Source organism: Pithys albifrons, chromosome 7, assembly GCF_047495875.1.
Source record: "Pithys albifrons albifrons isolate INPA30051 chromosome 7, PitAlb_v1, whole genome shotgun sequence".
Taxonomy (NCBI): domain Eukaryota; kingdom Metazoa; phylum Chordata; class Aves; order Passeriformes; family Thamnophilidae; genus Pithys; species Pithys albifrons.
Genome location: NC_092464.1, coordinates 24,105,870 through 24,128,477, shown reverse-complemented (window position 1 = coordinate 24,128,477; position 22,608 = coordinate 24,105,870). Strand labels below are relative to the sequence as shown.

The window sequence follows — 22,608 nt, the reverse complement described above, 5'->3', positions numbered from 1 at the left end:
GAGAGTGATACTGCTACTTACACAAAACTGCTAAGAGTACCAAGACTCAATCTTTGAGGACAAAAAACCCCAACAACCACGAGATCGCGAGCGTTTGATTTCATTCAAGGGCTGCTCTGTCGGCGTTGCCCAACCAGGTCACACTGTCACAGCTCCCCCGGGCACACGCTCCCAGGGCTGGCCACTACTCACACATTTTCGCTCTGACTTCCAGGCAGGACTTCCAGGCTACGAACAAGGCTGGCATCAGCCCAGCAGCGGGGGCTGGCTGCAGCCAGGCCATCGGGCAGCTCCAAACTTTGTGGCTGTCCCTCCGTTCCGGCTCTGCCGCCGCCGCTCTCCGCCCGACCCGGCCGGGGACCCCGCCCTCCGCCGGCCGCTCTCCCGCGGTAACCCCCAGTCCTGGGGCCGCTGCCTCCCGGTATCCCCTTCCCCAGCCCCGCTGCCACGCCAGCCTCGATAGCCGGCCGCTCGTTCCGCCCTGCCCGCCGGCCGCTCCCCCTCGTCCCGCTCCGCTCCCCGCGGCGCCCCCGGAGCCGCTCCGGCGCGCCCCCCGCGCGGTGCGGGCGCCGCCAACACCCGCCGTGCCGTGCGGAGCCTCGGGGCCCGCCCGCGGCCGGGATCCCCTCGCCGAGCCCCGCCCAGCGCCGCGGGGCACTCACCGGCTCCTCACAGGGGCTCTCCCCGGCCCTTCCCGGCGCCTCCGCGCCCTCCACCCAGCGCTTCCATGTGCGCCGCCGCCGCTGGTCTCTCCCGCTCCGCGTGCCCCTCTGGAGCGCCCGCTCCAGCGGGAGCCCCGCGAGCAGCCGCGGCTGTCACTCAGCCGCGGGCTCCCCGGCGCGGTCAGGGCGCTGCGGCTGCCGCCGGCTCGCTGCCTCTTTGTTCGGCGGCGGCGCTGACAGCCGCGCTCCCCAGGCCCAGGCGGCCGCTCCGCCTCCGCGCCCGCCGCGCCTGCTGCTCCCAGCCTGGGCCGCAGCCCTGCCTCGCTCCCTCCTTCTCCGCCCGCGTTCGACAACCGGCGGCGGCACAAGTTCAGGCCGCCGACCCGGAAACTAATCGGCAGCCGAGGCCCGCGGGTCTCTGACGGGAAGCGGATCCGCCGCGCCGGGGGAGGGAGCGGGGCGGGGATGGGGCGGAGCGGGGCGGGACGCGGGGCCTGGGCGGCAGGCGCGGCGGGAGGATGCGGCGGGCGGGTGGCGGCCGGTGCCACCGAGGAAGGCAAGGCAGGCAGGGAGCGAGCGGGGCTGGGGCGCCGTCCCTGACCCCGGTCCCAGGGAGGTTCCGCGGACGTAGGAGCCGCTCCCGCCCCACGGGGCTGCGGCGGGAGCGCCGCTCCGGACGCCGGTGCCCGGCGGCTTCTGGGCGCGGCCGGGGAAGTTCGGGGGCGTTTCCCGGCCGGGCGGCGGGGGCGGGAGGTGCTGGGCCGCGGGGCCGCCTCCTGCCCGGCACCCTCCTCCGAGCCCCGCCGTGCCTGGGCGAGACGGCGCTGCGGGCGAGGCCGCGGCCCCCGGGACTGCCCCCTCCCCGGGGCTACCCCCTCCCCGGAGGGAGGCGGGAAGGGCGGCTGGCGCTGGGAGAAGCCCCGCTGCGGCGTGTGCTTCAGAGCGGCCCCCCTGGGGCCAGGGCCGTGTCGCTCGCTCCTGGCTTTGGTCAGGGTCAGTTCCCGGTGCCTTGAGAAGCCGGTCGTGTTTGTTGTCGTATCTTTGCAGCCCTACCCTTCATCCTCAGTTTTTGTTTTCTTCAGTTATATCGCAGCTCCTGGAGCTGTCGGCTTCCCAGATATGCTTGTTCCTCCACTCTGGATTTAGTGCAGAGCACTGGCAGAGAGAGTTCACCTGCTGCTTATATTCGCATGTTCCATCACTTGTCATCCTGGTGGCCCGGCCCTGCCAGTGCAGAGTCCCTCCACGCAGGCATGTGACCCAAGCTGAGTATATCCCAATACATGTAAGGATACGCAGGGACCCTGCCTTTCCCAGCTGGCTCACAGGGGATATTTGTTTCCTTTTAAAACTCTTACTAGTCCAAAGTATGACCTCTCACAAGTCAGGAACTTGCTTAATATTTCTAGATGCTCCTGTAATGCAAATCATCAGATGTTTCTCTTTGGATATTACTGTTCACGTACTATTACTAAATCATCTAACTAATGTATTTATCTTAAGGTAAGAAATGACCGTGCTGTTACTTACATTGGGATTTTTTTTAAATGTTTTTTCAGGTAGTCTGATCCCAAGAGAAATACTTGACTAAGGGCATGGGGATCTGAAGACCTCTGTTTCTTCCAGAAGAGGTGAAGAAGCTAAAAACAGTAATAACATTTAAAATCTGTGGAGGAATTAATCTGCAAAAGGCATGCGCTTACAAGTGCTATAGAATGAATAGGTGTTAATTTGGAGATGAAGATCAGCTGGAAGGTACTAATGGTCAGACATGACCTTCTTTCTCCAAGCTGGTGTGTGAAGGGATTTATCTTTAGGAGGTTGTCCCTGTAATTTTCATACAATTGTGTGATTATAGGACTTCTTAACTTGGTTTAAACAGAAGGGTAAGCAAAGTTTTTTCTTAAATATAAAAGTCTCTATCTGCCTCTTGCAAAAACTAACAATGGATTCTGTTCAGAAGCTCTGTTTGAATGAATTGTGCACTAGTTTGCAGTCTTGCTGAAGTAAAACTAAGTAAATGAATCCATATTATAATTTATCAGTTTTGTTATTTGGCTGTAGGCAAGACTGTTCTACTTTGGAGGGGAGGAGATGGAAATCAGGTGTTTTCTTGAAATCCATGTAGAACTCAGAGAAACGCAGTAATTTGTTACTGCACGTTTTATAATTTATAGTGTTTGTTGCTTTCAAATAGTTTTCTATTTCAATTTCATCTCTTTTGCAGAGCTCTAAATTTCTTTGGCCTTTTGTCTGGCTTGCAAAATGGGGAAGATTGTTACAAAGTGAAAAAAAAGACACATTCTTTTTATTTTAAAAGTGGGTTAGAGAACAAGATTATTTGTATTAAATCTATGTGATGTACTATTTTCCCCTTCCGTGGAAAGGAAGCAGAATTATATCAGCCATTGGCATTTCTCCAGCTAAAGAACAATAAACGAATAATGCAAAGCATCAGTGGATATAATCACTTCATCCTGAAGTTTACTGTGTTGCTGGATGGGTTTTTTTTCAACTGAACCTTTGCTTCCTGTTTATTCGTTGTTTCCAGTGATAACATACGGAGAAGAGATGGGAAACCCAGAAAACATTGGAGATGCTTATGTTGCTGTGATTCGTCCAAAAAACACCGCTAGCCTCAATTCTCGGGAATACAGAGCTAAATCCTATGAAGTAAAACTATTTAATTTTTATTATCTATTGGATGTTGGGATTTTGTTAAATAATACATTGTAGTAAATACGTAGTATAGTAGAAGAGAAAATCTGACAGTAGGATTACTTAAGTAATGTCTATGTATGTCATATACCGACTGTGCGTTGCCCCATCCTTATGGTATTTGCACATTGTACGGTTTTGTAATACCTTTGTATTTTTTTTCAGAGCCTTTTGCCCTGTGGGCGGCTCATGATGAGGGTGTAGCCTTGTCTTTTTCTTTTTAACCTGTTACGGAGGTCATTCTGACTTCACCATCCTGCTCCTTCACATTCAGTACTTCTTGAATTGTTACTGCTTTTACAGTGGTGCAATAAATAATAATAATTTTAAAAAAAAAGTTCTGTGCTTCTTTCAGTTTTGCTTAAACTCCTTTGGTTTCATTATTGTTTGAAAGATTTTGTTGCTTGAAGTTCCCATTGAAGGCCAAAAGAAAAAAAGAAAGAAAGTTTTGCTGGAAACTAAACTTCAAGGAGGCACTGAGATAACGCAAAGCATCTTGGATTATGTATTAGAAGCCACTAAACCAATTTCACCAGCCAATCAGGGTATTAAAGGTAAAAATATTTTAATCTGATATATTGTTGATAACCCTATAAAAATGCTGTTTAAATAAGTTTGGCATGGTGAGTTTGTGCAAAGGCATGAAATTAGTATAAAAAAAAGGTATGTTTTGAGGTTCATCAAAAAACCCAAACCAACTATATAGCTAAAACTTTAATTTACCTTTGTTTCTCTTTACCTTCTAACTCCATAAAATGCTTACTAAAAGATTCTTAATAAATGAAACTCATTTGTCTGTACTACTTCTTCACCTCAAGTTTAGATTTATAGTAAACTTCCAGTAAACCAGATCAAAGTGACTTTTTTATCCTTAATTTCAGCTAAAATTTGACTTGCACTAGTGAACTGATAGACTCTAAAGTCTGTTGTTCAGGAAACTGTATCTACATGACAATATATCTGACATAACTGTGTCACCTACAGATGGAATTTGATGAGTACATTTCCTTTTTCATTGTTGTTGCATACCTGGTGTAGTAAAAAGCCTCACAGTTGTGTTGGCAAATCTGTTTTCCAGCATATTTTATTTCCAGATTGATATTAACTAGACTGACTAAAGGACTTTTGTTTTTTGCTGTGCACCTCATCCCTGTTTTGTAGATAAGGTTATATTGGGAAGGTTCAGCGAGGGCAAGACAGTGCAGTGCAATTCAGAGGAGGAATAGCTGATTGCATGGTAACGTGTTGTGGGTGGCAGTAACTGCAGCTGGACAGACTTAACAAAGCTTGTTATGCAGCAAACCCAGAGTAACAAAATTAATACACATTGAGGAATGCCTTGTAGAAGCAAAATCTGTCTTACACAGTTCAGAGAGGTTTAAATTGACTCACACAGAGAGCCCAAGCTTTATATGCACAGCTTAGTGTGACCACTGCTAAACTAAGCAGCTGAGGTCAGAAAAGCAAAAAAAACCCTGCTATAAAAGACTACAGTCACATCATTTTTTCATGTTAGTGGCTATATACATATTTATGTTCTTTAGTTTTTTGTGTGTATTTAGATTTTCTTAGCTTGCTTTCAATTATAGCTATAATCATAATTGTTTTCTTTCTAGAAGTTAGGGAGATTGTCTGGTAAGCTTTCAGATAGTCAACTCTAGGTGTTTTTTTTCTTTGTTTTGTTGATTGATTAATTGTTTTGTGTTGGTTTTGTTTTGTATTTTTTTGATACTGCGCTAGGAAAGCGCGTAGTGTTAATGAAGAAGTTTCCTCTAGATGGGGAGAAGGCAGGCCAGGAGGCATCTCTCTACATTGTTCCAACTGTTGTGAAAGGTAATGTTGAGCATGATTTCTGAAGTTGCACCCATTTTAGCAGATGTTCACTTGAGTGTTTATTTTTTTATGAATATATGGCTTTTTCTGTAGTTAAACACTGACAGTTGCATTCAGGTATACAACTCCATGAATGTTTTAAAACTTGAAAAAGTTACTTAAAATTATGGAGAAAAACTTGGGTTTAATGTATGGCCTTTGTTTTGGTAATGATAGCATACTTCTGTTTTAAGCAGTATTTGTGGACTTGATTATGTTTCAAAACGTGTGTGTTAACTCGTGTAGAATTTGCTGAATGCAAACTGTAAGACATTCCACTGAATTCGGTGTTCTTCACTCAGAGAAGAATGCTTATTGAAGTCTTTAAACAGTAAATACAGTCCTTAGAAGGCAAAGTAAATTTCTTGTCAGTAAAGTTGTTTTTTTTTTAAACTGCACTGTGTTCTTTTGGAGGAACTTCTTCATTTTTGCCTTACTTATAGGACTTAATGATAAAACCTATTAAATAGATTCCATTGTGGAGTTACCAAAACAAAAACAATACATACCCCTTCTAGTTCTGAGCCCTCTTCTGTTTTTTTCTGGTAACAGTATATATTTAACATTAATTCCTCACATGAAGCTGATCACACTGATGAAGTAGTAACAGAATACTTGCAAGTTTTTAAGGCTGCCTTGTTGGGTTGTGAATTCATGTAAGGATTGTATATAATTTCTATCAATTATTATTTGAAAGAAAATCAGTTACTCTAGTCTGAAGTTAGAATATACTCTTAATTAATTTGGAACATGTAGCTACAAAAGATGCAGAAGGGAAAATAGGATTCTCCTCACCACTGTGTCTTCAGAGCGTGTTTCCATTTTAGATAACACGAAATATGCCTACAGCCCTGGATGCCCCGTGTTCTACTGTTTACAAGACATCATGAGAGTCTGCAGTGAATCCAGCACCCATTTTGCTACGCTTACTGCAAAAATGTTAATTGCCTTGGATAAGTAAGAAATTCCATCAGTAAAAATACATTCAAATAGAATAATATGATATTTTATATAAAATATAAATATATTGATAATATGATTTGTAGATATAGCACATAGTTTTTATAGGATTTTCGTGATTAAGTAGGTCATTGTGATACCATGTTATTTTCTTCATGTTTATCAGAAATTGAAACCTTGACAACAGATTTCTAAATCTTTCTAAGTCTTTGCAAACTCCAGAATGACATGCTTATCTAAATGAGGTGGCTTTTTGGAAGCTTACAGTTAATGTTTTTTAAAATCATAATGTTTAATCTTCTGTAAGTAACATAATTGTTATTTGTAAGAGCATTTGCCAGAGTGTAGTAAAAATATCCTGTAATCATATACCATTAAGATTTGCATTTAAATTAAATGTCATGTAGGAAAGGAGTGCATCTTCCCTAGATGCACATGTTTATTTGCACTAGGGAATTAACTATCAGAAAGGTGATTAGTTGTTTAGCCAGATTAATAGGAATTTGAGTGAGCACGTTTTTTGGGGGTTTTTTTTCCTGTCCCCTTAACAGCAAAATATGAGACATACTTGTATATGAGCTTATTTGCATTAGTAAAGTTATCTGAAACTCCTGGCTAACATGAAAAATCAGACATTGTATACAACCTAAAATGTTCTGTGTTTAGGGTTTTTAGAGTTTATTAGTAGAGTTGTAATATTTCCAGATATAGCATCATACCAGTAATATTTATTTGGTGCTTATTGAATGCCTTCAGACTCTAAGCTCTGCTTAAAAGTGTTTCAAGCCTCACAGTTGTGAGAGAAGATAGTTTATATTCGTTATTTTCTATGTACATGATTTGAAACAACACTTCTCAAATATTCAAACTGCCACAATTAATTTATCTAGCAAATACTTAGACAAAATGCCTGAAAATACCTTAGAGTATGTTTATTGAACACTGACCACAATTTTGCAGTCCTCCTTCCCAGCAGGACCATGAGTAAGTTAAGACAATGCTGCTTTTGCAGCACATTTTAACGTGGGTGTGGGACTTAGAAATGCAGGCCTAAGCATATGCATTAATCTGCAGGTCACCCTCTGCCATCCTTACACACAGTTCTGGTTCAGACAGTATCTGAGGTGTGTCAGTGGATGTCCAAAGTATGTACTTCTCTTTCTTCTGTATTTTCAGGCTAAATCACTAAACTGAATTTATTTATCACATCTCAGTAAAGCACAGTTTTACCTCAAGCTCATGAGAAAGCATGTGCGGAAACCTAAATATAAAACTGGCCTTAGACCCTTAGTTAAAATGTGCGTCACTCAACAGAACACTAAAATAATTTAACAACTCAGTGAAAATATATTTGTCCAAAAACTGAGATGAACAACTTCTCCTGAACCCTGTGTTATACTACATATATGGCAGGAAAAATGCAGCATGTGTACAGTACTGACTGTCCCCAGTAGCTCAGAGAAAGGGGGCTCTAAAGGTCTGTACTGTCAGTAGGAATGCACTGAGAAAAAAATAAACTTCAGCACAACTTTGTGAAAAGGCAAGTGGTAGCCTATGTGAAAGAGACTTAGCAGTTTGGAAACTGGACTTTCTGGTTGATTTGCCTTTTCTTGTCTCTCCCTAATGAAACACATGAGTAAGAAGGCTTAAGTCAGCACAAATATTGAAACTCACCCTTAAAAGAACTGCCCTGAGTTTCAGAATTTCTATGTTAAGAGTAGGAATATTGATAAACTGAAAGTAAATTAAATGGTGATATGTTGGTGTGGTTAAGTCTTCTGGTTATAACCGGTGTTACTTTCAGCTTATAATTTCCTTTTCTTTGAAAGTTTGCATCCGCAGGAAGTGTGTTTGAGCAATTACAATTGCTTAACTATGTGTGGTCAACAAATTTCACATTTGGGGATTAATTTAGTCATAAAAAAGTGGCTGTGCATGTTATAATTTTTTTAATACATTTGTGATTATCATACATACAACCCTTAACCAAACAAAATAATGGACAGGATGACCAAAATAATCCTTTTCTACCTGAAAATTAATTACTCACCCATTCTCTCCTGCAGGTGGTTGGATGAACGGCACACCCAGTCTCACTCCATCCCAGCTTTATTTAGACCATCTCCTCTTGAGAGAATTAAAACAAATGTAATAAACCCTGCCTATGCTATAGAACCTGGCCAAACAGAGAGCTCATTACACATGGGTTATACTGCCCTGGAAATAAAGAGTAAAATGCTGGCATTGGAGAAAGCTGATATGTGTATCTATAATCCTTTGTTTGGATCTGACCTTCAGTATACCAACCGGGTAAGAATTGTGTTTTCTTTTTATATCTGTGAAACACACATGCATTTTCATTTTACAGTTTATTCATTTATTTGATATGAATGTATGCTTTATGTTTAATAGAATCAGATTTCTTTATTTAGCAGTAAATGTGCAATAGTTTTTCAAATCCTCAAGTTGAACATAGTTCTCTTTCATTATGAAATGTTACTATCCTAACTTTGATTTCAAGAGAATACCTGGCCTGGATGGGGGATTGTGTAGCAAATCTCAGGAAGATGTTTTTTCAGTTGTGTTTAAATTATGTGTTCACAGGTTGACAAGGTGGTAATAAATCCATACTTTGGCCTTGGAGCCCCAGACTATTCAAAGATTCAGATTCCTAAAAGAGAAAAGTGGCAACGTAGCATGAGCAGTGTCACAGAGGACAAGTATGTTACATTCATTTTTAATTAATGGATAATTTTGTTTTGTTGTATTACAGTAGCACTTAGTAGACTTGATCAGAATGAGATTCCTATTACTTTAGGGCTTTACTGTATAAGTACTTTTTAATAAAAAAATCTATTTGAAGTCTTTAAGTACTGAAACAACAGTTAAAGGATGGATCAAGAAAGGTGTAAATTATAAAAATTAGAGAGGCATTTCTTTACATAAGAAATACAGCTGTGGCTTGATCACTGCATGACAAAAGTAATAGTTGTATGAATACTGGTACATTTTAGCTGCATGAACTTCAGTTTTGTTCTTCATGTAGATCTACAGTTAGTGCTACGTTAGTAATTTTTAAAAAGTTGGTGTTCTCAACTACTGTGATATTTCTGAATGGTGTTTTTCTCCCATTTCAATTCATAGGGAACACCAGTGGGTAGATGATTTCCCTCTTCACCGCAGTGCTTGTGAAGGCGACTCTGATTTACTAAGCCACCTTCTGGATAAAAAGTTCTCTGTTAATCAGTTAGATAGTGACCACTGGGCACCAATCCATTATGCATGCTGGTGAGTCAGTGATGGGTTTGTTAATCAGATTTACTCTTGCTATCGTGATTCTTTAGTGCTAATAATTTATGGAATTTATCAGCCTCATAGGAAGAAATAAAAGAACCTCTAGACTTTTTATGCTTTGATTTAATATATGTTAGCATGAACCTGCTGAAGAGAAAGATTGCTTCACGTTTTGAGATAATTTTCGGTTGAATGGTTTTGGAGGAGACCAGATGTGGAGATCATGTCATCACTTCCCTATTGCCTCTCCTGAGTATTTGTTCTAATTCCTGTTGGAGACACTGGGTCTAGTTTAGCCTAGTAAGTTTTAGCTTTTGTTGGCTAAAGGCTGTGAGCAGTTTGACCACACAATAGTACCTGAGCTGAGCATGTTTTGGTGCTGGTGAAGCTTTGAGCTGGAAGCTGAACTAAGTGGTTTACAGAGGTCAGCTTGTCTGACTATAACTCTGACTCAATCTGTAAGTGCTTGAAAGCTTTCCTTGGTTGTAAAAATATTTTTGTTTTATCTTTATGGCAATTAGTATTTTATATATATAGTGGTCAGTATGTCTGATAACTTGAATAACATGAAAATCAAATTTTGTTATAAAAAACCCACAACCTTACTTGATTTTTAGGTTTTGTCAGAAAGTTTGCACATACTTTATACATAAAGTATACACAAGAGTTTCCAGTTATAAGTATGACACTTAACAGTCCTCAGGATCCAGCCACATGACAATCAGAAGCTGAACTCTTGATTCTCAAACAGATTTATTTTTTTCCCATACAAGGCTGGACTCTGTTCAGCCATGACTGAATTGCTACAACTACCCAAACTTAGGTGGTTTAAAGCAAGGTTCAGTTTGTCCATAAGGAATCCAATAAATAGTTACTAGACCAATGAATACAAAAGTGCAGAACTGATGTTAATTTCTGCAAGCTTACTAATGTTCCATTATCTTTTGTGTAATTTGAAAGCCAAAAACTCTTGAGTGAAGAAAAACTTTTCATATTTAGCACTATCTGCAAAAATTATTTTACATTTGCTGTGTCTGTTCTGCTTTAAACCTGTCTGCAGGTATGGAAAAGTTGAAGCCACTCGAATGCTGTTGGAGAAAGGGAAGTGCAATCCAAATCTTCTGAATGGCCAGCTTAGCTCACCTCTTCATTTTGCTGCTGGAGGTGGGCATGCTGAAATAGTACAAATTCTACTAAATCATCCAGAAATTGACAGAGTAAGTTCTGTTTATGTATAGAAATAGAAGCTTTAATAACAGTTTCCAGCTTGTGTATGTGAAATATTTTGTATTCAGTCCACAATGTGTAAATACAATGAGCTTGTTAAGAGATTACCAAAAAATGGTTGAATATATTTCATTACTGCTACTTTTCCCATTTTATATTAATTAAAAGTTTGAACTCTAGGATCAAGGACCTTAACTGTCTCAAAAATGTGTAAATATTTACCTGTCTCCAGTGAAACCAATGTAGAATCAGTGTTTCTCTTTATGTTTGTAGCACATCACTGATCAGCAAGGAAGATCTCCATTGAATGTCTGTGAAGAGAACAAACAAAATGAGTGGGAAGAAGCTGCAAAACTACTGAAGGAAGCCATAAACAAACCTGTACGAGTTTGTTTTCTGAATAGTTTAAAGTTTACATAGAATTTACACATAAACTTGTAGAAGAGCTAGGCTCACTTACAGCTGTTACTGGAAATGTGCAGCACACTGAAATTGTTAGTGTAAATACTGGTGAACTGACATTTTGTCTCTTTAAATGCTGCTTTTCTGTTTCATGACTCAAGAAATACATGTAAAACTTTAAACATGATGCTCTGATTTATTTGTAGGAGTGTGACATCAGCTACTGATTTTGTGTCTACTTTTGATCATACAGCCATCAGCTTTATGCATTGTCATCTTACACGTTGATACACAGGAGCATTCAGGTGGCACAGGTGGCTAATGTAGGCTTCTACAAAGTAGACCTTACCTCAGTCAGTGTAAGCTTCTTTGGCATCCAGTGGAGATTTAGCCAGGCTAGGAAACAAAATTTACAATGTGATTCCTCTTATCCTGAAGCAGATTTAAAATTAGCCAAGTTATATAAAACCACTTGTTTCTTTTCTTTGACTTCAGATGTAATTTGTATGCCTGTAGGTAGGTGGTAGTAAACCTGTCAGTTTTTCAAAATGTTTTAAATTATCTGCATTTCACTCTGTATGGCTGATCTTCCAAAACAGTTAAGGAAGGAACTAACCTTTATTTTGGGGATCTTATTATGCAGTTGGTCAAATGGCAGATGTGTGTGTCTTATGACCAAAGAAAAATGCACACATGATTTCACAGTGTAAGAGGTGATATTATGTTGTCCTTTATTACTATTTAATACATTAGAATTAAAAAGAAATAGAAATTACTGTAGTAGGAGTGACAGTGACTACTGCAGCAAAAACAGGCTGATGTTTTCCATTTCAGGCTCATTTTCAGTCGTCATTTTCTAAGGCATCCATTTTTTAGCTCCCAAATGTTTAGGAACTCAGCTCTTGATAACTCAGTAGATTTGAAGAAGGAGAATAATAAATTCCTACAACTTTTTTATTTAATCAGCTGAAACATTTAACCTGTTAAAGAGATGAAAACAAGACATTTCATTGATTTATGATTTGTACACACTCGAAGCACCTGATCTACATTTATGTATGTCTTTCAGGAGGCAGGCTGTGGGCTCACATGCAATCCAGTGAACTGTGGGAGTTCTGAAGGGGAAAATGATTTATTAGCAGTAATATTATAGAAGCACTGTAAGATTTAGTGAGATTGTATTCTTACTGTAGTGGGGTCTGAGTCAAGGGTGGGTGCTTCCCTCTGAAAAATTAATTTTTTAATATGGATTAATAAGGGGGAAAATTCATAACCTGACAGTAATAGTAAGGTAGATGTTTTGGGATATGCAATAGGCAGTTGAGCCCAAATCCTTCAGGGAACTTTTACATGCCTACTTGCCTTCAAGTTTAACAGAAGTCCTCAAAACGTCAGTAAGATCTTTCTTGGAGTTATTGTTGTACAAAACACAGTATAAGAACTTGCACAGGACAGGAAACAAGCAATTTTGATAAATAATAAATACACAGGAGTTGTGTCAGGTTCTTTTCCCCATTATGGATGTTGCTGAATTATGGTAAAATTGCTTTCCTCTTCAGAAGCACCGATAGAAAAGATTTTAACAAGTTGTTTTTAATATGTTTACATTTTTGTGTAGTATGAAAAGGCACGAATTTATCGTATGGATGGATCATATCGTTCTGTCGAGTTGAAACATGGCAACAATACCACTGTGCAGCAGATAATGGAGGGCATGCGCTTGTCTCAAGAAACTCAGCAGTACTTCACTATCTGGATCTGTTCTGAGAACCTCAGTAAGTAAACAAGGATGATAGTTTTACTTGAGAGTTTATCATAGTTTATTTCTGCTTCCTCTTAGGAAAAATAATTCTGTCTTAGAAAGTAGAAAAAATGCTCTGTTTACAGCCTGATGTCTCCAGACTGTGCTGTCAAGAGCTGTAGAGCATCTCTGTTTTAGCTTTCACGTTGGGTACCCTCAGTAGGTCTGCCTGTGCCTCACTGTGGCACCTGGACTGTATGTCATCCAGATTGTCTTTCTGTTACAGGGGCACCTTGGCTGTCATAGTCCCTACTGCTTATCCTGGCTTTAGTGTTGTATTTTTCTTCCCAGAGTATATGAAATTGGATGCATGTAGTTGTTTTTACTTTTTTAAAACTAGTAATTAAAGCTGATTACTGGGGTTTTTTTTATTAGGTCCTTTAATTGTGTGAATTTTCATGTGTTGTGCACCAAAATAATTTTTGATAAATGAGTTTTCAGACCTTTTGCTGGGAGAGAATTCTGATGCAAAACATCACTATTGCATTTACTGTATTTTTTGGTATTTCTAATCTAAATAACAAGTATGTTACAGTTTTTGTTTGAGTCATACAGCAAAAGATAAACAGAACCCCAAAAGAGTCAATGAGTGTGTTTAGGTTTTGTCAGAAATTGTGATCAACAGTAACTGCTGCAACATGATAGCTATGGAACACGTTATCATTACAAAGCACAATTCAGGTCTTGTAGGATACTGTGCTCTAAATATTGTAGGAAATCTTTTCTTCATTCCTTAGTCTTTCTCTCCCAGTGTCATGCCTTTTGCCTTTTTGCTTTGCTGTATGCCACGTGGCCACTGGAACCCAGAAATAAACATAGATGTTAAAGTCCAGAAGAAAAAGAAGTGTTCAAGTGTTAAAGTCTTGCTGCTTTTGCCTTTTTCAAATATATATGTCATGTTTTCATAGAGTCATTGAAGTTTACCTTTGCATTTCAGAGGATGCGCTCACTGATATATTGTGCAAAAGCAAGTAATTCTCTAGATATTTAGTCTAGATTTGAAACCGAGCTTCTGATTTACAGCTGAAACACTAATGGAGAAGTTTCATTATCAAGTATGTTTCGTACAGTTTGCATGCAACTGTAAGGGCCAGAGGTTTCTTGCCTGTAGGACAGATAATGTTTTTCATTTGTTTCAATGTAAGATGGGTAAGTCGAATGAACAGATTTTTCTCAGTGAAGATACTACACTATAACATGTCTGCTCAAGATTTTCATCTAATGTGAAATGTCACAGTGTGAAAGCCAGAGCAGTGATGAGGAGGCAGGTACAGCCTCCTACTTCCTCACTCCTAGAAAAAGCCAAGTGATAATCCAAGGACAGGAAGGTTAAATGACTGAGCTGAAGGTACAGACTCCAGTACATCGTAAGAGTGTAGATGAATGCTCTGTATTAATTTTTCAGCTCTCATATACACAGGAGAACACGAAACATTGAATGATTAAAAAGAAGAATGTCTATTCTGAAAAGTTTATTGTTTATATATATATAAATATATATACACACACACTAAAATGGCAAATCAATTTACAAGGTAAAGTATATCTGTATTCTTCTGTCAGAAGATTATTGGACTTGTATTTCTCCCATAATAAAACAACAGTCTCTATTGTTTTATTGTTATGTTTTTAAGGTCAGTCTTGGTACTCTGTTAAATTTTTAAATACCACTTTACTCTTGAGAAACTGAAAATAACAGAGTTTCATCACTAGTGCATTTAGTGAGTTGATGCAAGGAGTTTTGTCAATAAATCCATACTTTCAAAACCTTTTATATATAGCAGTTTAGATAACATAGGGAAATTATTTGTTAATGAGTCCTCAATTTTAGATACCCTGGTTTTGGTGCAGCATTTAATAATTTATGTATCTGTGTGTATGTATATGCTGGGTTATTCTGTTTGGTTATTTAGAAACACAAACCTGTTATTTTTCAGGCCTCCAGCTGAAGCCATATCACAAGCCTTTGCAACATATTCGAGACTGGCCTGAAATATTCACTGAACTGACAAACTTGGATCCTCAAAGGGAAACTTCACAGCTTTTCCTGAGAAGGGATGTGCGACTTCCACTGGAAATAGAAAAAAAGGTCAGCATTTGGACATGATAGCATGAAATCATGGTCAGACTCAGAACACTTTGACCATCAGCACTCAGTGCGAACAATGACTAGTAATATCCAAACTTATTTAAACCTGATATCTCCTCTCCTTTTCCCTAATAAGTTTGAGTCTTCATTTTTCCCTCCCTCCCTCTCATCTTCCAGCCATCTCTCTCTTCTTTCTCTCTCACCCTCTCAGCTGTTTGGTTTTCATCAGTCTCTTTCTGTCATACAGCTACAAACAACCTGCCTGATTTTCTTTCTTTTCCTTGTGCTGTTGGTTTTCAGTTATTTAATTGGTGCATTTTAATGTGGTTATTCAAACATATTATTCAAAATTAATTCATGGGGGAAAAATCCATAGGTGTTGTAGGTATGAGCCTTCTGATTGGTCATGGTATGCTAGTTGCCTTTCATTTGTATGTTGGATCAGTGAAGTGTTGAAGGAAGTCAGTAAAAATATGTCATTTTTTTCTATTACAAAGCACTACTAAAATGTATACTTCAGTCTTCTGTCTTCTGTCTCTGAATCAGTAAGAAATTGTATTTATGGTTTCTAAGCTCATTTTCTTTTTTTTAAAAAGAAATCATATTATTTGTATCTTTTTAACAGATTGAGGATCCATTGGCTATTCTTATCCTTTTTGATGAAGCCAGATATAATTTACTGAAAGGTTTTTATACATCACCTGATGCCAAGCTGATCACACTGGCAAGTCTGCTTCTACAAATAGTCTATGGAAATTATGAAAGCAAGAAACATAAACAGGGCTTTCTAAAGTAAGTATGTGTGTTCAAAGCTTAAAATTGTGGGTTTAGATTAAGTATTTTTAGATAGCACTTACTGTGGAACTCTCAAATTTTAGGTATGATGTATTTGTTGGTTTTTTCCATCTCTCAGCTGTAGTTCAGAGTAATAGTAAGCGTTAATAGGAGGTGGACCTGGGTCTGAAAATTGTATTAATCTTAATTATTGAGGTTCCAGGCAGAGGGGTAGAGGTTCTGTATTCTGTAAATCTGTCCTGAGATGCAGTAATACCAAAATGAGTAATTGTATTCATGTGAATGAAGGGTTCTGACAAGACTGAGACTTTGAAAAATGCTGAAGAAGCCTCTTACTATATCCAGCTAGACCGACTTCTGGATGGCTTTCCTCTCTCTTTGAAAAGGACAGACCATGTAGACACATAATTTCTGTCATTTGTATGAGAACTGCTGCACTAAATTGGTCAAAACCATAGCACCAGTAGGGCTCTGCCAGATGGTGTTTCTCTCTCCCCTTCTCACTGCATGCCAGCACAACAGTAGCTGAGCTATTCTGGGATATGGCTTTTTCTTTCTGCATGCATTTCTCTCCAGCAGTATCTGAGCTCATCAAGATTCCAGTTGTCTGCTGTGTGCACCTTCACCTCCTGCATCTCCACCTCACTTCATTCATGAAACAGCAGCTGTGCTGTTCTGGAATGCTACTACTTCTCATCTCCTCTCATTCACAGCATCAGCTGTGCTGTCTTGGCTTGCTGGTTTTTGGTTGTATTGTCCTGAAGTTACACAGCTGGTAGATGGAGCATAAGAATGGGATTTAAGTGGGACTGTCCACCAGCATCAGTGTGCAGTTCAACACAGCTGGATTTAGACAGAACTACCCACTGCTGACTCCCAGCAGCTGCAGGGGGGTGTTCCTCTGCACAGAGGCCTATCAGTACTGTGGTTCCAAGGTGATCCTACTCAGTGGAGGTGTTTGACTCTACAAACAGAACTACCTGGAAAGATAGTTTGGGACTGAAAAAAGGCTCATGGGCATTTGGCCAGGCTTTCCGTCTATATTCAAATGAATATGTTGGAAAATATCTCAACTTGCACTTCAGATAGATGAAGAGATTTATATTCTGATTTTTTTTGGAGTTCACATAAATGTTTATTAAAAGACTGGTAATGTCAAAAATATGTCCAGGCCATTGTTTGTATGAGAGTATCCTTGACCTTAATGATCTGGATGTAGGGTTTTTGCTTGGTAGATCATGTGTGCAGTTACTGACAAATACAGTTAAAAAACTACTGAAGAGGTTCCATCACTGGGTTTTGAGACTGTCTTAGTTGTACATAAAAGCAAACTCGTTAAGACTTGATTTCTTCCTTTTAGTGTCTTTTGTTTGCTGTGTTTTGGGTTTTTTAAAAAAGGCACCTCATATAAGTAGCTTCTCTTCATGTCATGTAACATACAACTCTCATGTGGAAATTAATTGGGCCAAGTCCTTGGTGGTGCTGACTACAGGAGTGGCGGGAAGAGTACCTGAAATCTGTCGTATTTTTCTGAGTATGTGATATACTGACATAAATGGCTGTTTTTATATAATTTTGACTTCCAAACTGGAATTCCCCAAACTGCTCTATAACCAAGTACAAGCCAGTTATTCTGCTGCTGGCATTTCCTCTCCATGCTGTGTCCATGATGCATGACACAGAGAGTATGACTTAAAGCTGGAACTGATTAACTCAAATTATGCTGTATCTTAGGAAGCCTTGGCTTACATTTCAGGAAACCATCTCACCTGATGAAACGAGATAAGTGTAGGAGCTTACTGTCTAACTTGATGTGTGACTTGAAGATACAATGAGGCAGATACTTTCTCTTTAGTGAAGAAAAGCTTTTTTTCTGCTTTGTTTTTTATTTAGTGAAGAAAATCTTAAATCTATCGTACCAATCACTAAACTGAAAAGTAAAGCTCCTCACTGGACAAACAGGATACTTCATGAATACAAGGTGAGATAAATAAATAAATAAAAGAAAATCCTCTCTTAAACATTTTTTGACTGTTTGGCTGACCATTAATGAACAGAAATACTGGTATATAAAGCTAGAAGTGTGTATGTTTTGAATGTTTGGGATGTGTTGTTGGAATGTTTTTCTTGTACTGTTACAGTTGATCTCTTTGTTAGAAGTAAATATATTTGTCATCTGTTCATTTACCTTTAGCGTTAGCACTGTATTGGGGCTACTTCCAATTCAGGCATAGATGTAAAAAATATCTACTCTGAATTACATTTTCATGTCTTGTAATGATAGATTTACAAAGTCCTTTTTCCAATGTAACTTGTATTTTGGGGATCTGATAATGCTGCTGATGTGCATGTGCACATACATACACACCCCAAGGCCTTCAATTAGAGCAGCTAGTCGGGCAAAATTTTTAAATGTGAGCTTGGGCTGCTTCTGTAAAATACATCTAACTGAGGGCTGTGGTCAGTTTAAGTTTGTGTTCTTCATAAATAACTGTGGCAACAGTGAGGTGTGTCAGGAGAACTGTACCAGCTGACATGTCACTCAAGGTAGCTGCCAGGAAACACTGCAGAGGCACCCAGGGAACATTTTCAGACCTCGCCCCTCTTTGACTGAGTAATGTAATTCAAAAACTTTCTCCTGGTGCCTACACCTTTTTTGCTCAAAAACCAGATCATTCTTGTTATTTCTAATACAGATGAAGGAGGGGATGGTGGTCTAAGACTATAGTGTAGCAAAGTAGTCTCTATTCTGCCATCAGCTGGTATGCAAGAATGAGCATAGCTTTCTTGACTTCCTTGGGGTATGGGGGAAGGAGAAAGGAGTTACAATCTTTTGTTCCAAAGACTTTACACTTTAAAAATGGCTGTGTGGAATTCAGGTAAACTGTAACGTAGGGGGTGGATCCAGAGAGGTAGATCCTGTCTACCACACCTACAGTCATAGCTCTTGAAGAATTGTAGAAGACTTATGTCCTCATCTTGTGTCTGTGACTTTCACCTTGTGCATGGCCCAGCCAGTTTTTTTGTTTGTTAGAGGGCTTGGTATCAGTTTGTTTTGAGGTGGGAGCTCTCCAGCAATCACTTGTTCTGTCTCACTCTACTGAAGAGAAAGGAACAGAAGTGTGTGTCTCATTCTGATTGAGTGCTCTACTAATGAAGAGATCCTGTTTTGCTTAGAAAAAAAAATCCATGCTTTTGGGAGGAGGTACTTGCTCATCTCACCATGTCCCCTTGGATTGGGCCCCTTAAAAGAGGAAGAAGGCTTAGTTTTAAGGATTGTAGTGCATTTATTGTCAGATGGATGCATAGACGCTTGTCCCAGTTCTGCATTGCTTCTGAGAGAGGCAAAACTGTGGGGCCCTTCAGAGGTTGTGTGCCCATGTTCAGATTTCTGAGGCTCACATGGGTATCTGGTTTCTGCCTCAGTATCTTCTAGCATTTGAGCCTTTCCATGGCTCTATGGTTTATTTTAGCTGCAGGAAGATGGTTGCTGGGAAAGCTCTTTGGAAATAGCACTTAGTCGGAACTGAACTAAACAGTGGATTTTCTTCAAATAACCACAACTATTTGAGAAGACCTGTTGATTGCCATTGTTCCTTTATTCCTAGAATCTCAGCACCAGTGAAGGTGTCAGTAAGGAGATGCATCACCTTCAGCGCATGTTCTTACAGAATTGCTGGGAAATTCCTACTTACGGAGCAGCTTTTTTCACAGGACAGATATTCACCAAAGCCAGTTCAAGTAGCCATAAAGTCATCAAAGTGTATGTAGGAGTAAATGTAAAAGGGCTGCACCTCCTCAACATGGAAACAAAGGTGAGCTTAAGTGAACTGCCAGTGATAACTATTAAACTTAATTCTGTTCTCTTATAACATTTGTACTAGAATTAATTTCATATCCAACTGTTCAGTAAAACTTGACTCAAAATTTCCGAGATTTTAAGATCTTTTAAAAAGTCACTACTAACAAAATCTTGTATAAACTTTACTACTTTTTAAGCTACAACTTCATTGCGGAATGTGCTTCTTCTAAGTCCGAATCCTGTCTAAGTGATCAAAGGAAAGTTCAGTTTGTAGGTATGGGAATATTTTCTGAGTGACAGTTTCCTACGTTTCATTGTAGGCTTTGCTCCTCAGCCTAAAGTACGGTTGCTTTATGTGGCAGTTGGGAGATGGAGATACATGTTTCCAAATCCACAGTCTGGAAAACAAAATGAGCTTTATTGTGCATACCAAACAGGTAAGAATTACCATTTTTAATCCTTCATGTTCCATTATTTTTTTTCCTAAATTTGATGCATACCTGTTTTCTCTGGAGGTTGACCACCCTTGCACAGTAAAACATAAACCCAGGTCAAGCCTCCACAAAAATGATTTTAAAACTTTCTTGTTAATGTTTCAGAATGTTTGCTTGTTTTCTTAGCATGTGAAGCCTTCAGAATTCAAAATACATAAAATACATCTGTAATCATTAGGATAAACTGTTTTTTCATTGAAACTGTTGATATGCCTAATCCCTCATACTCTAAGGATAATTCCAAATGTAGTGAGAATCGTGGAGTTGGAAACTTTGCAATTGAAACTAGCAGAGACTGAGAATTGCATTTGTCATCTACTTGATTGACATAGTTCTGAAATGCTGATGGAATTTAATTGTATACCTTTACATAGGCAGGTCTAGTCGTGAAACTCCTGATGAAATTAAATGGCCAGTTAATACCAAGTGAAAGACATGAGTGATACAAGTGAACAATGGTTATGAAATGGCATCTAACGGCGAAGCAAAAAACAACCTGTTCCTCACCGTAACAGAAGACTTCCATGTACATGAATTTTACACAGTAGAAAAGTCCATTTGTACAGTTTTTTAACTTTGTACAGAAGCTGCATGGTTTATTTTTTTAAAAAACTATACAACATATCTATTATTTTTATAAATATTTTTGTGTTTCATATATAAACTATTGTAGGGCTTGAGCTTAACCAATAAAGCTACTGAAATGTAGATGGTTTACAGAGTTGGATGAGTATGAATCCAGTGAAGCTTTTGTTCCCAGAGGACTGTGGGACTACCAGTGCCATTAAGCAGGTCTCACTTGACCTATTTACCTTTTGTGTCATTCTGTGGAACATCAAGGAGGTGGTACAGGTTACAGTATTTTCTAAACACACTTAATTTTTAAGATACTGTGGATAAATATGCTTAAAAGACCAGTTAGACCTTTGAGCAAGTACTTTTGATAAACTCTTGGGTTTCTGTAAAACATTTTAGCTCGCTTTATTTTTACTCTTAACTTTCTTGTACTTTGGATTCATATTTATTCTAAAATATTGCATGAGGATGCCAAAAGGGAAATACTCTAAATCATTCAGAAGCCATATTGAATGTTTAGCATGCTTGTTTTTTAAAGTGGATTTTTACTTTTGCTGTGCAATATAAAATGTGTATACGGAGGAGCGGGAGATACGAATTTACAAATGAACCTTACCCAGAGGCCTCAGAAAGTTTTAATAAATCCTACCCTGGCCTGCAACACATGTGCAGTAACAAAAGCTCATATAGGAGGTACTAAGGTACTTCTTTTAAACTAGTTTTCTTACTGATTACTTACTTCAGTTTCTTGAGGCTACAAGCAGTGCAGGATGCAGGAATGATTTATATTGCAACTATGTCAGAAACAGTTTTAAACATTCTGCCTGCTCTTTGTAGAGTCAGGACTGGGACTCAACAAGCTGAGTTCCAAGTGTAAGGTGGGATCCTATGCAGTCTGAAACATATCCTTGTACATTAAAATAGATTCTGTAACAGAAGTCTTTAAAGTTTCTTGTTGTATTTCAGGGTTTTAAGTGCACTTGACTATTTCTTCCATGTAAACTGCATGCTAAAATAGTATGCAATATTTTGTAAAAAATTAAAAAAAAATTAGCACTCGCCTCTACATTTTCAAATAAAAGTTAAAATGAATGTGAAGAATTGTGCTGTTGTATAGTAACTTTACTCATACCTTACTACTAGTAAGTGCAGTGTAAGAAATTAAAGTAGTAAGCTGTTTAACAGGTGAACAGGAGACTTATATTTTGTATTCTTCTTAGCAAGCTGTACTTTTCTACTTAAACTTCACTGGCCTAAGTAACAGTAAATCTTCATGGATTGTTATATTTTATTTAAGGTTAATAATGCAACAGTTAGGTCCATCATAGTGCATCCCTGCTATCACTGGGCACTGGTATCAGAAATACATTTCTCTACATAGCACTTTCTTAGAAAACTAGAGGAAAATGTTTAAGAAGGTGTGTCAGTTGCCTATTTAACTATACTGTTAATATGCCTTATTGCTGTAGAGTCCTTTCTGCTAAATTCGTATTTATTACTCCCTAATAAATTGTTTGCAACAAGTCCTATTTGGTGTTTTTATTTTTGTAATCAGAATGAAAGTGCCATCAAATGTTACACCAAGCAGGTGTTATTACTAAAGAGCAGCAGTTTGTGACAGGCTCATCTTTGTAAGGTATGTAGGAAGAGCAGTGGAGAGGATCATAGGGAGAGGCCCATGGTGACTATAAATTAAGGTACTGCACCGCGGAAACCACTCAGGAATTCCTCAGGTAAACTCAGGGAATTTCCTTTTGCATCGAAGTGTTGAAACTTCAGAGCTGGCAGGTGACAAATTGAAAACTTTACGCGATCCCATAGCTGGCAGGAGGAGTTTGAAGGTATCAACTGATTCCACACGTCTCAGCATTCGCAAGGGCTCTCTGCTGCCTCCCTCATATAGTAAAACAGCGTAC

The 22,608-nt window shown here is 39.3% G+C and overlaps 2 protein-coding genes across 8 annotated transcripts in view; one reads left to right on the top strand and one right to left on the bottom strand.

Moving 5' to 3' along the window:
- ANKIB1 (ankyrin repeat and IBR domain containing 1) overlaps positions 1 to 1,140 on the bottom strand; it is an 80,410-nt gene extending 79,270 nt beyond the window's left edge. Inside the window, exon 1 of one of the 3 annotated variants that reach the window (XM_071560688.1) lies at positions 663 to 1,140. The gene's annotated coding sequence lies outside the window, so the exon portion shown is untranslated. The remainder of the gene's footprint in view (positions 1 to 662) is intronic. The other 2 variants (XM_071560686.1, XM_071560689.1) reach the window with 2 other exon arrangements.
- KRIT1 (KRIT1 ankyrin repeat containing) lies at positions 1,128 to 22,217 on the top strand. 5 transcript variants are annotated; one of them, XM_071560691.1, is made up of 19 exons: positions 1,134 to 1,218; positions 1,745 to 1,913; positions 2,222 to 2,293; positions 3,214 to 3,335; positions 3,775 to 3,934; positions 5,121 to 5,213; positions 6,080 to 6,209; positions 8,279 to 8,522; positions 8,817 to 8,932; positions 9,357 to 9,500; positions 10,567 to 10,723; positions 11,007 to 11,114; positions 12,754 to 12,910; positions 14,874 to 15,025; positions 15,651 to 15,817; positions 17,714 to 17,801; positions 19,429 to 19,635; positions 19,943 to 20,059; positions 20,491 to 22,217. In XM_071560691.1, the coding sequence occupies exons 4-19, from the start codon at positions 3,234 to 3,236 to the stop codon at positions 20,557 to 20,559; spliced, it is 2,211 nt and encodes a 736-aa protein (XP_071416792.1). In that variant the 5' UTR covers positions 1,134 to 1,218; positions 1,745 to 1,913; positions 2,222 to 2,293; positions 3,214 to 3,233; the 3' UTR covers positions 20,560 to 22,217. The 5 variants fall into 5 exon arrangements, with proteins under 5 accessions (XP_071416791.1, XP_071416792.1, XP_071416793.1 ...); XM_071560692.1 differs by having other exon boundaries at positions 1,745 to 1,947; XM_071560690.1 differs by lacking the exon at positions 1,745 to 1,913 and having other exon boundaries at positions 1,128 to 1,218.
- Positions 22,218 to 22,608: the final 391 nt, after the last annotated feature.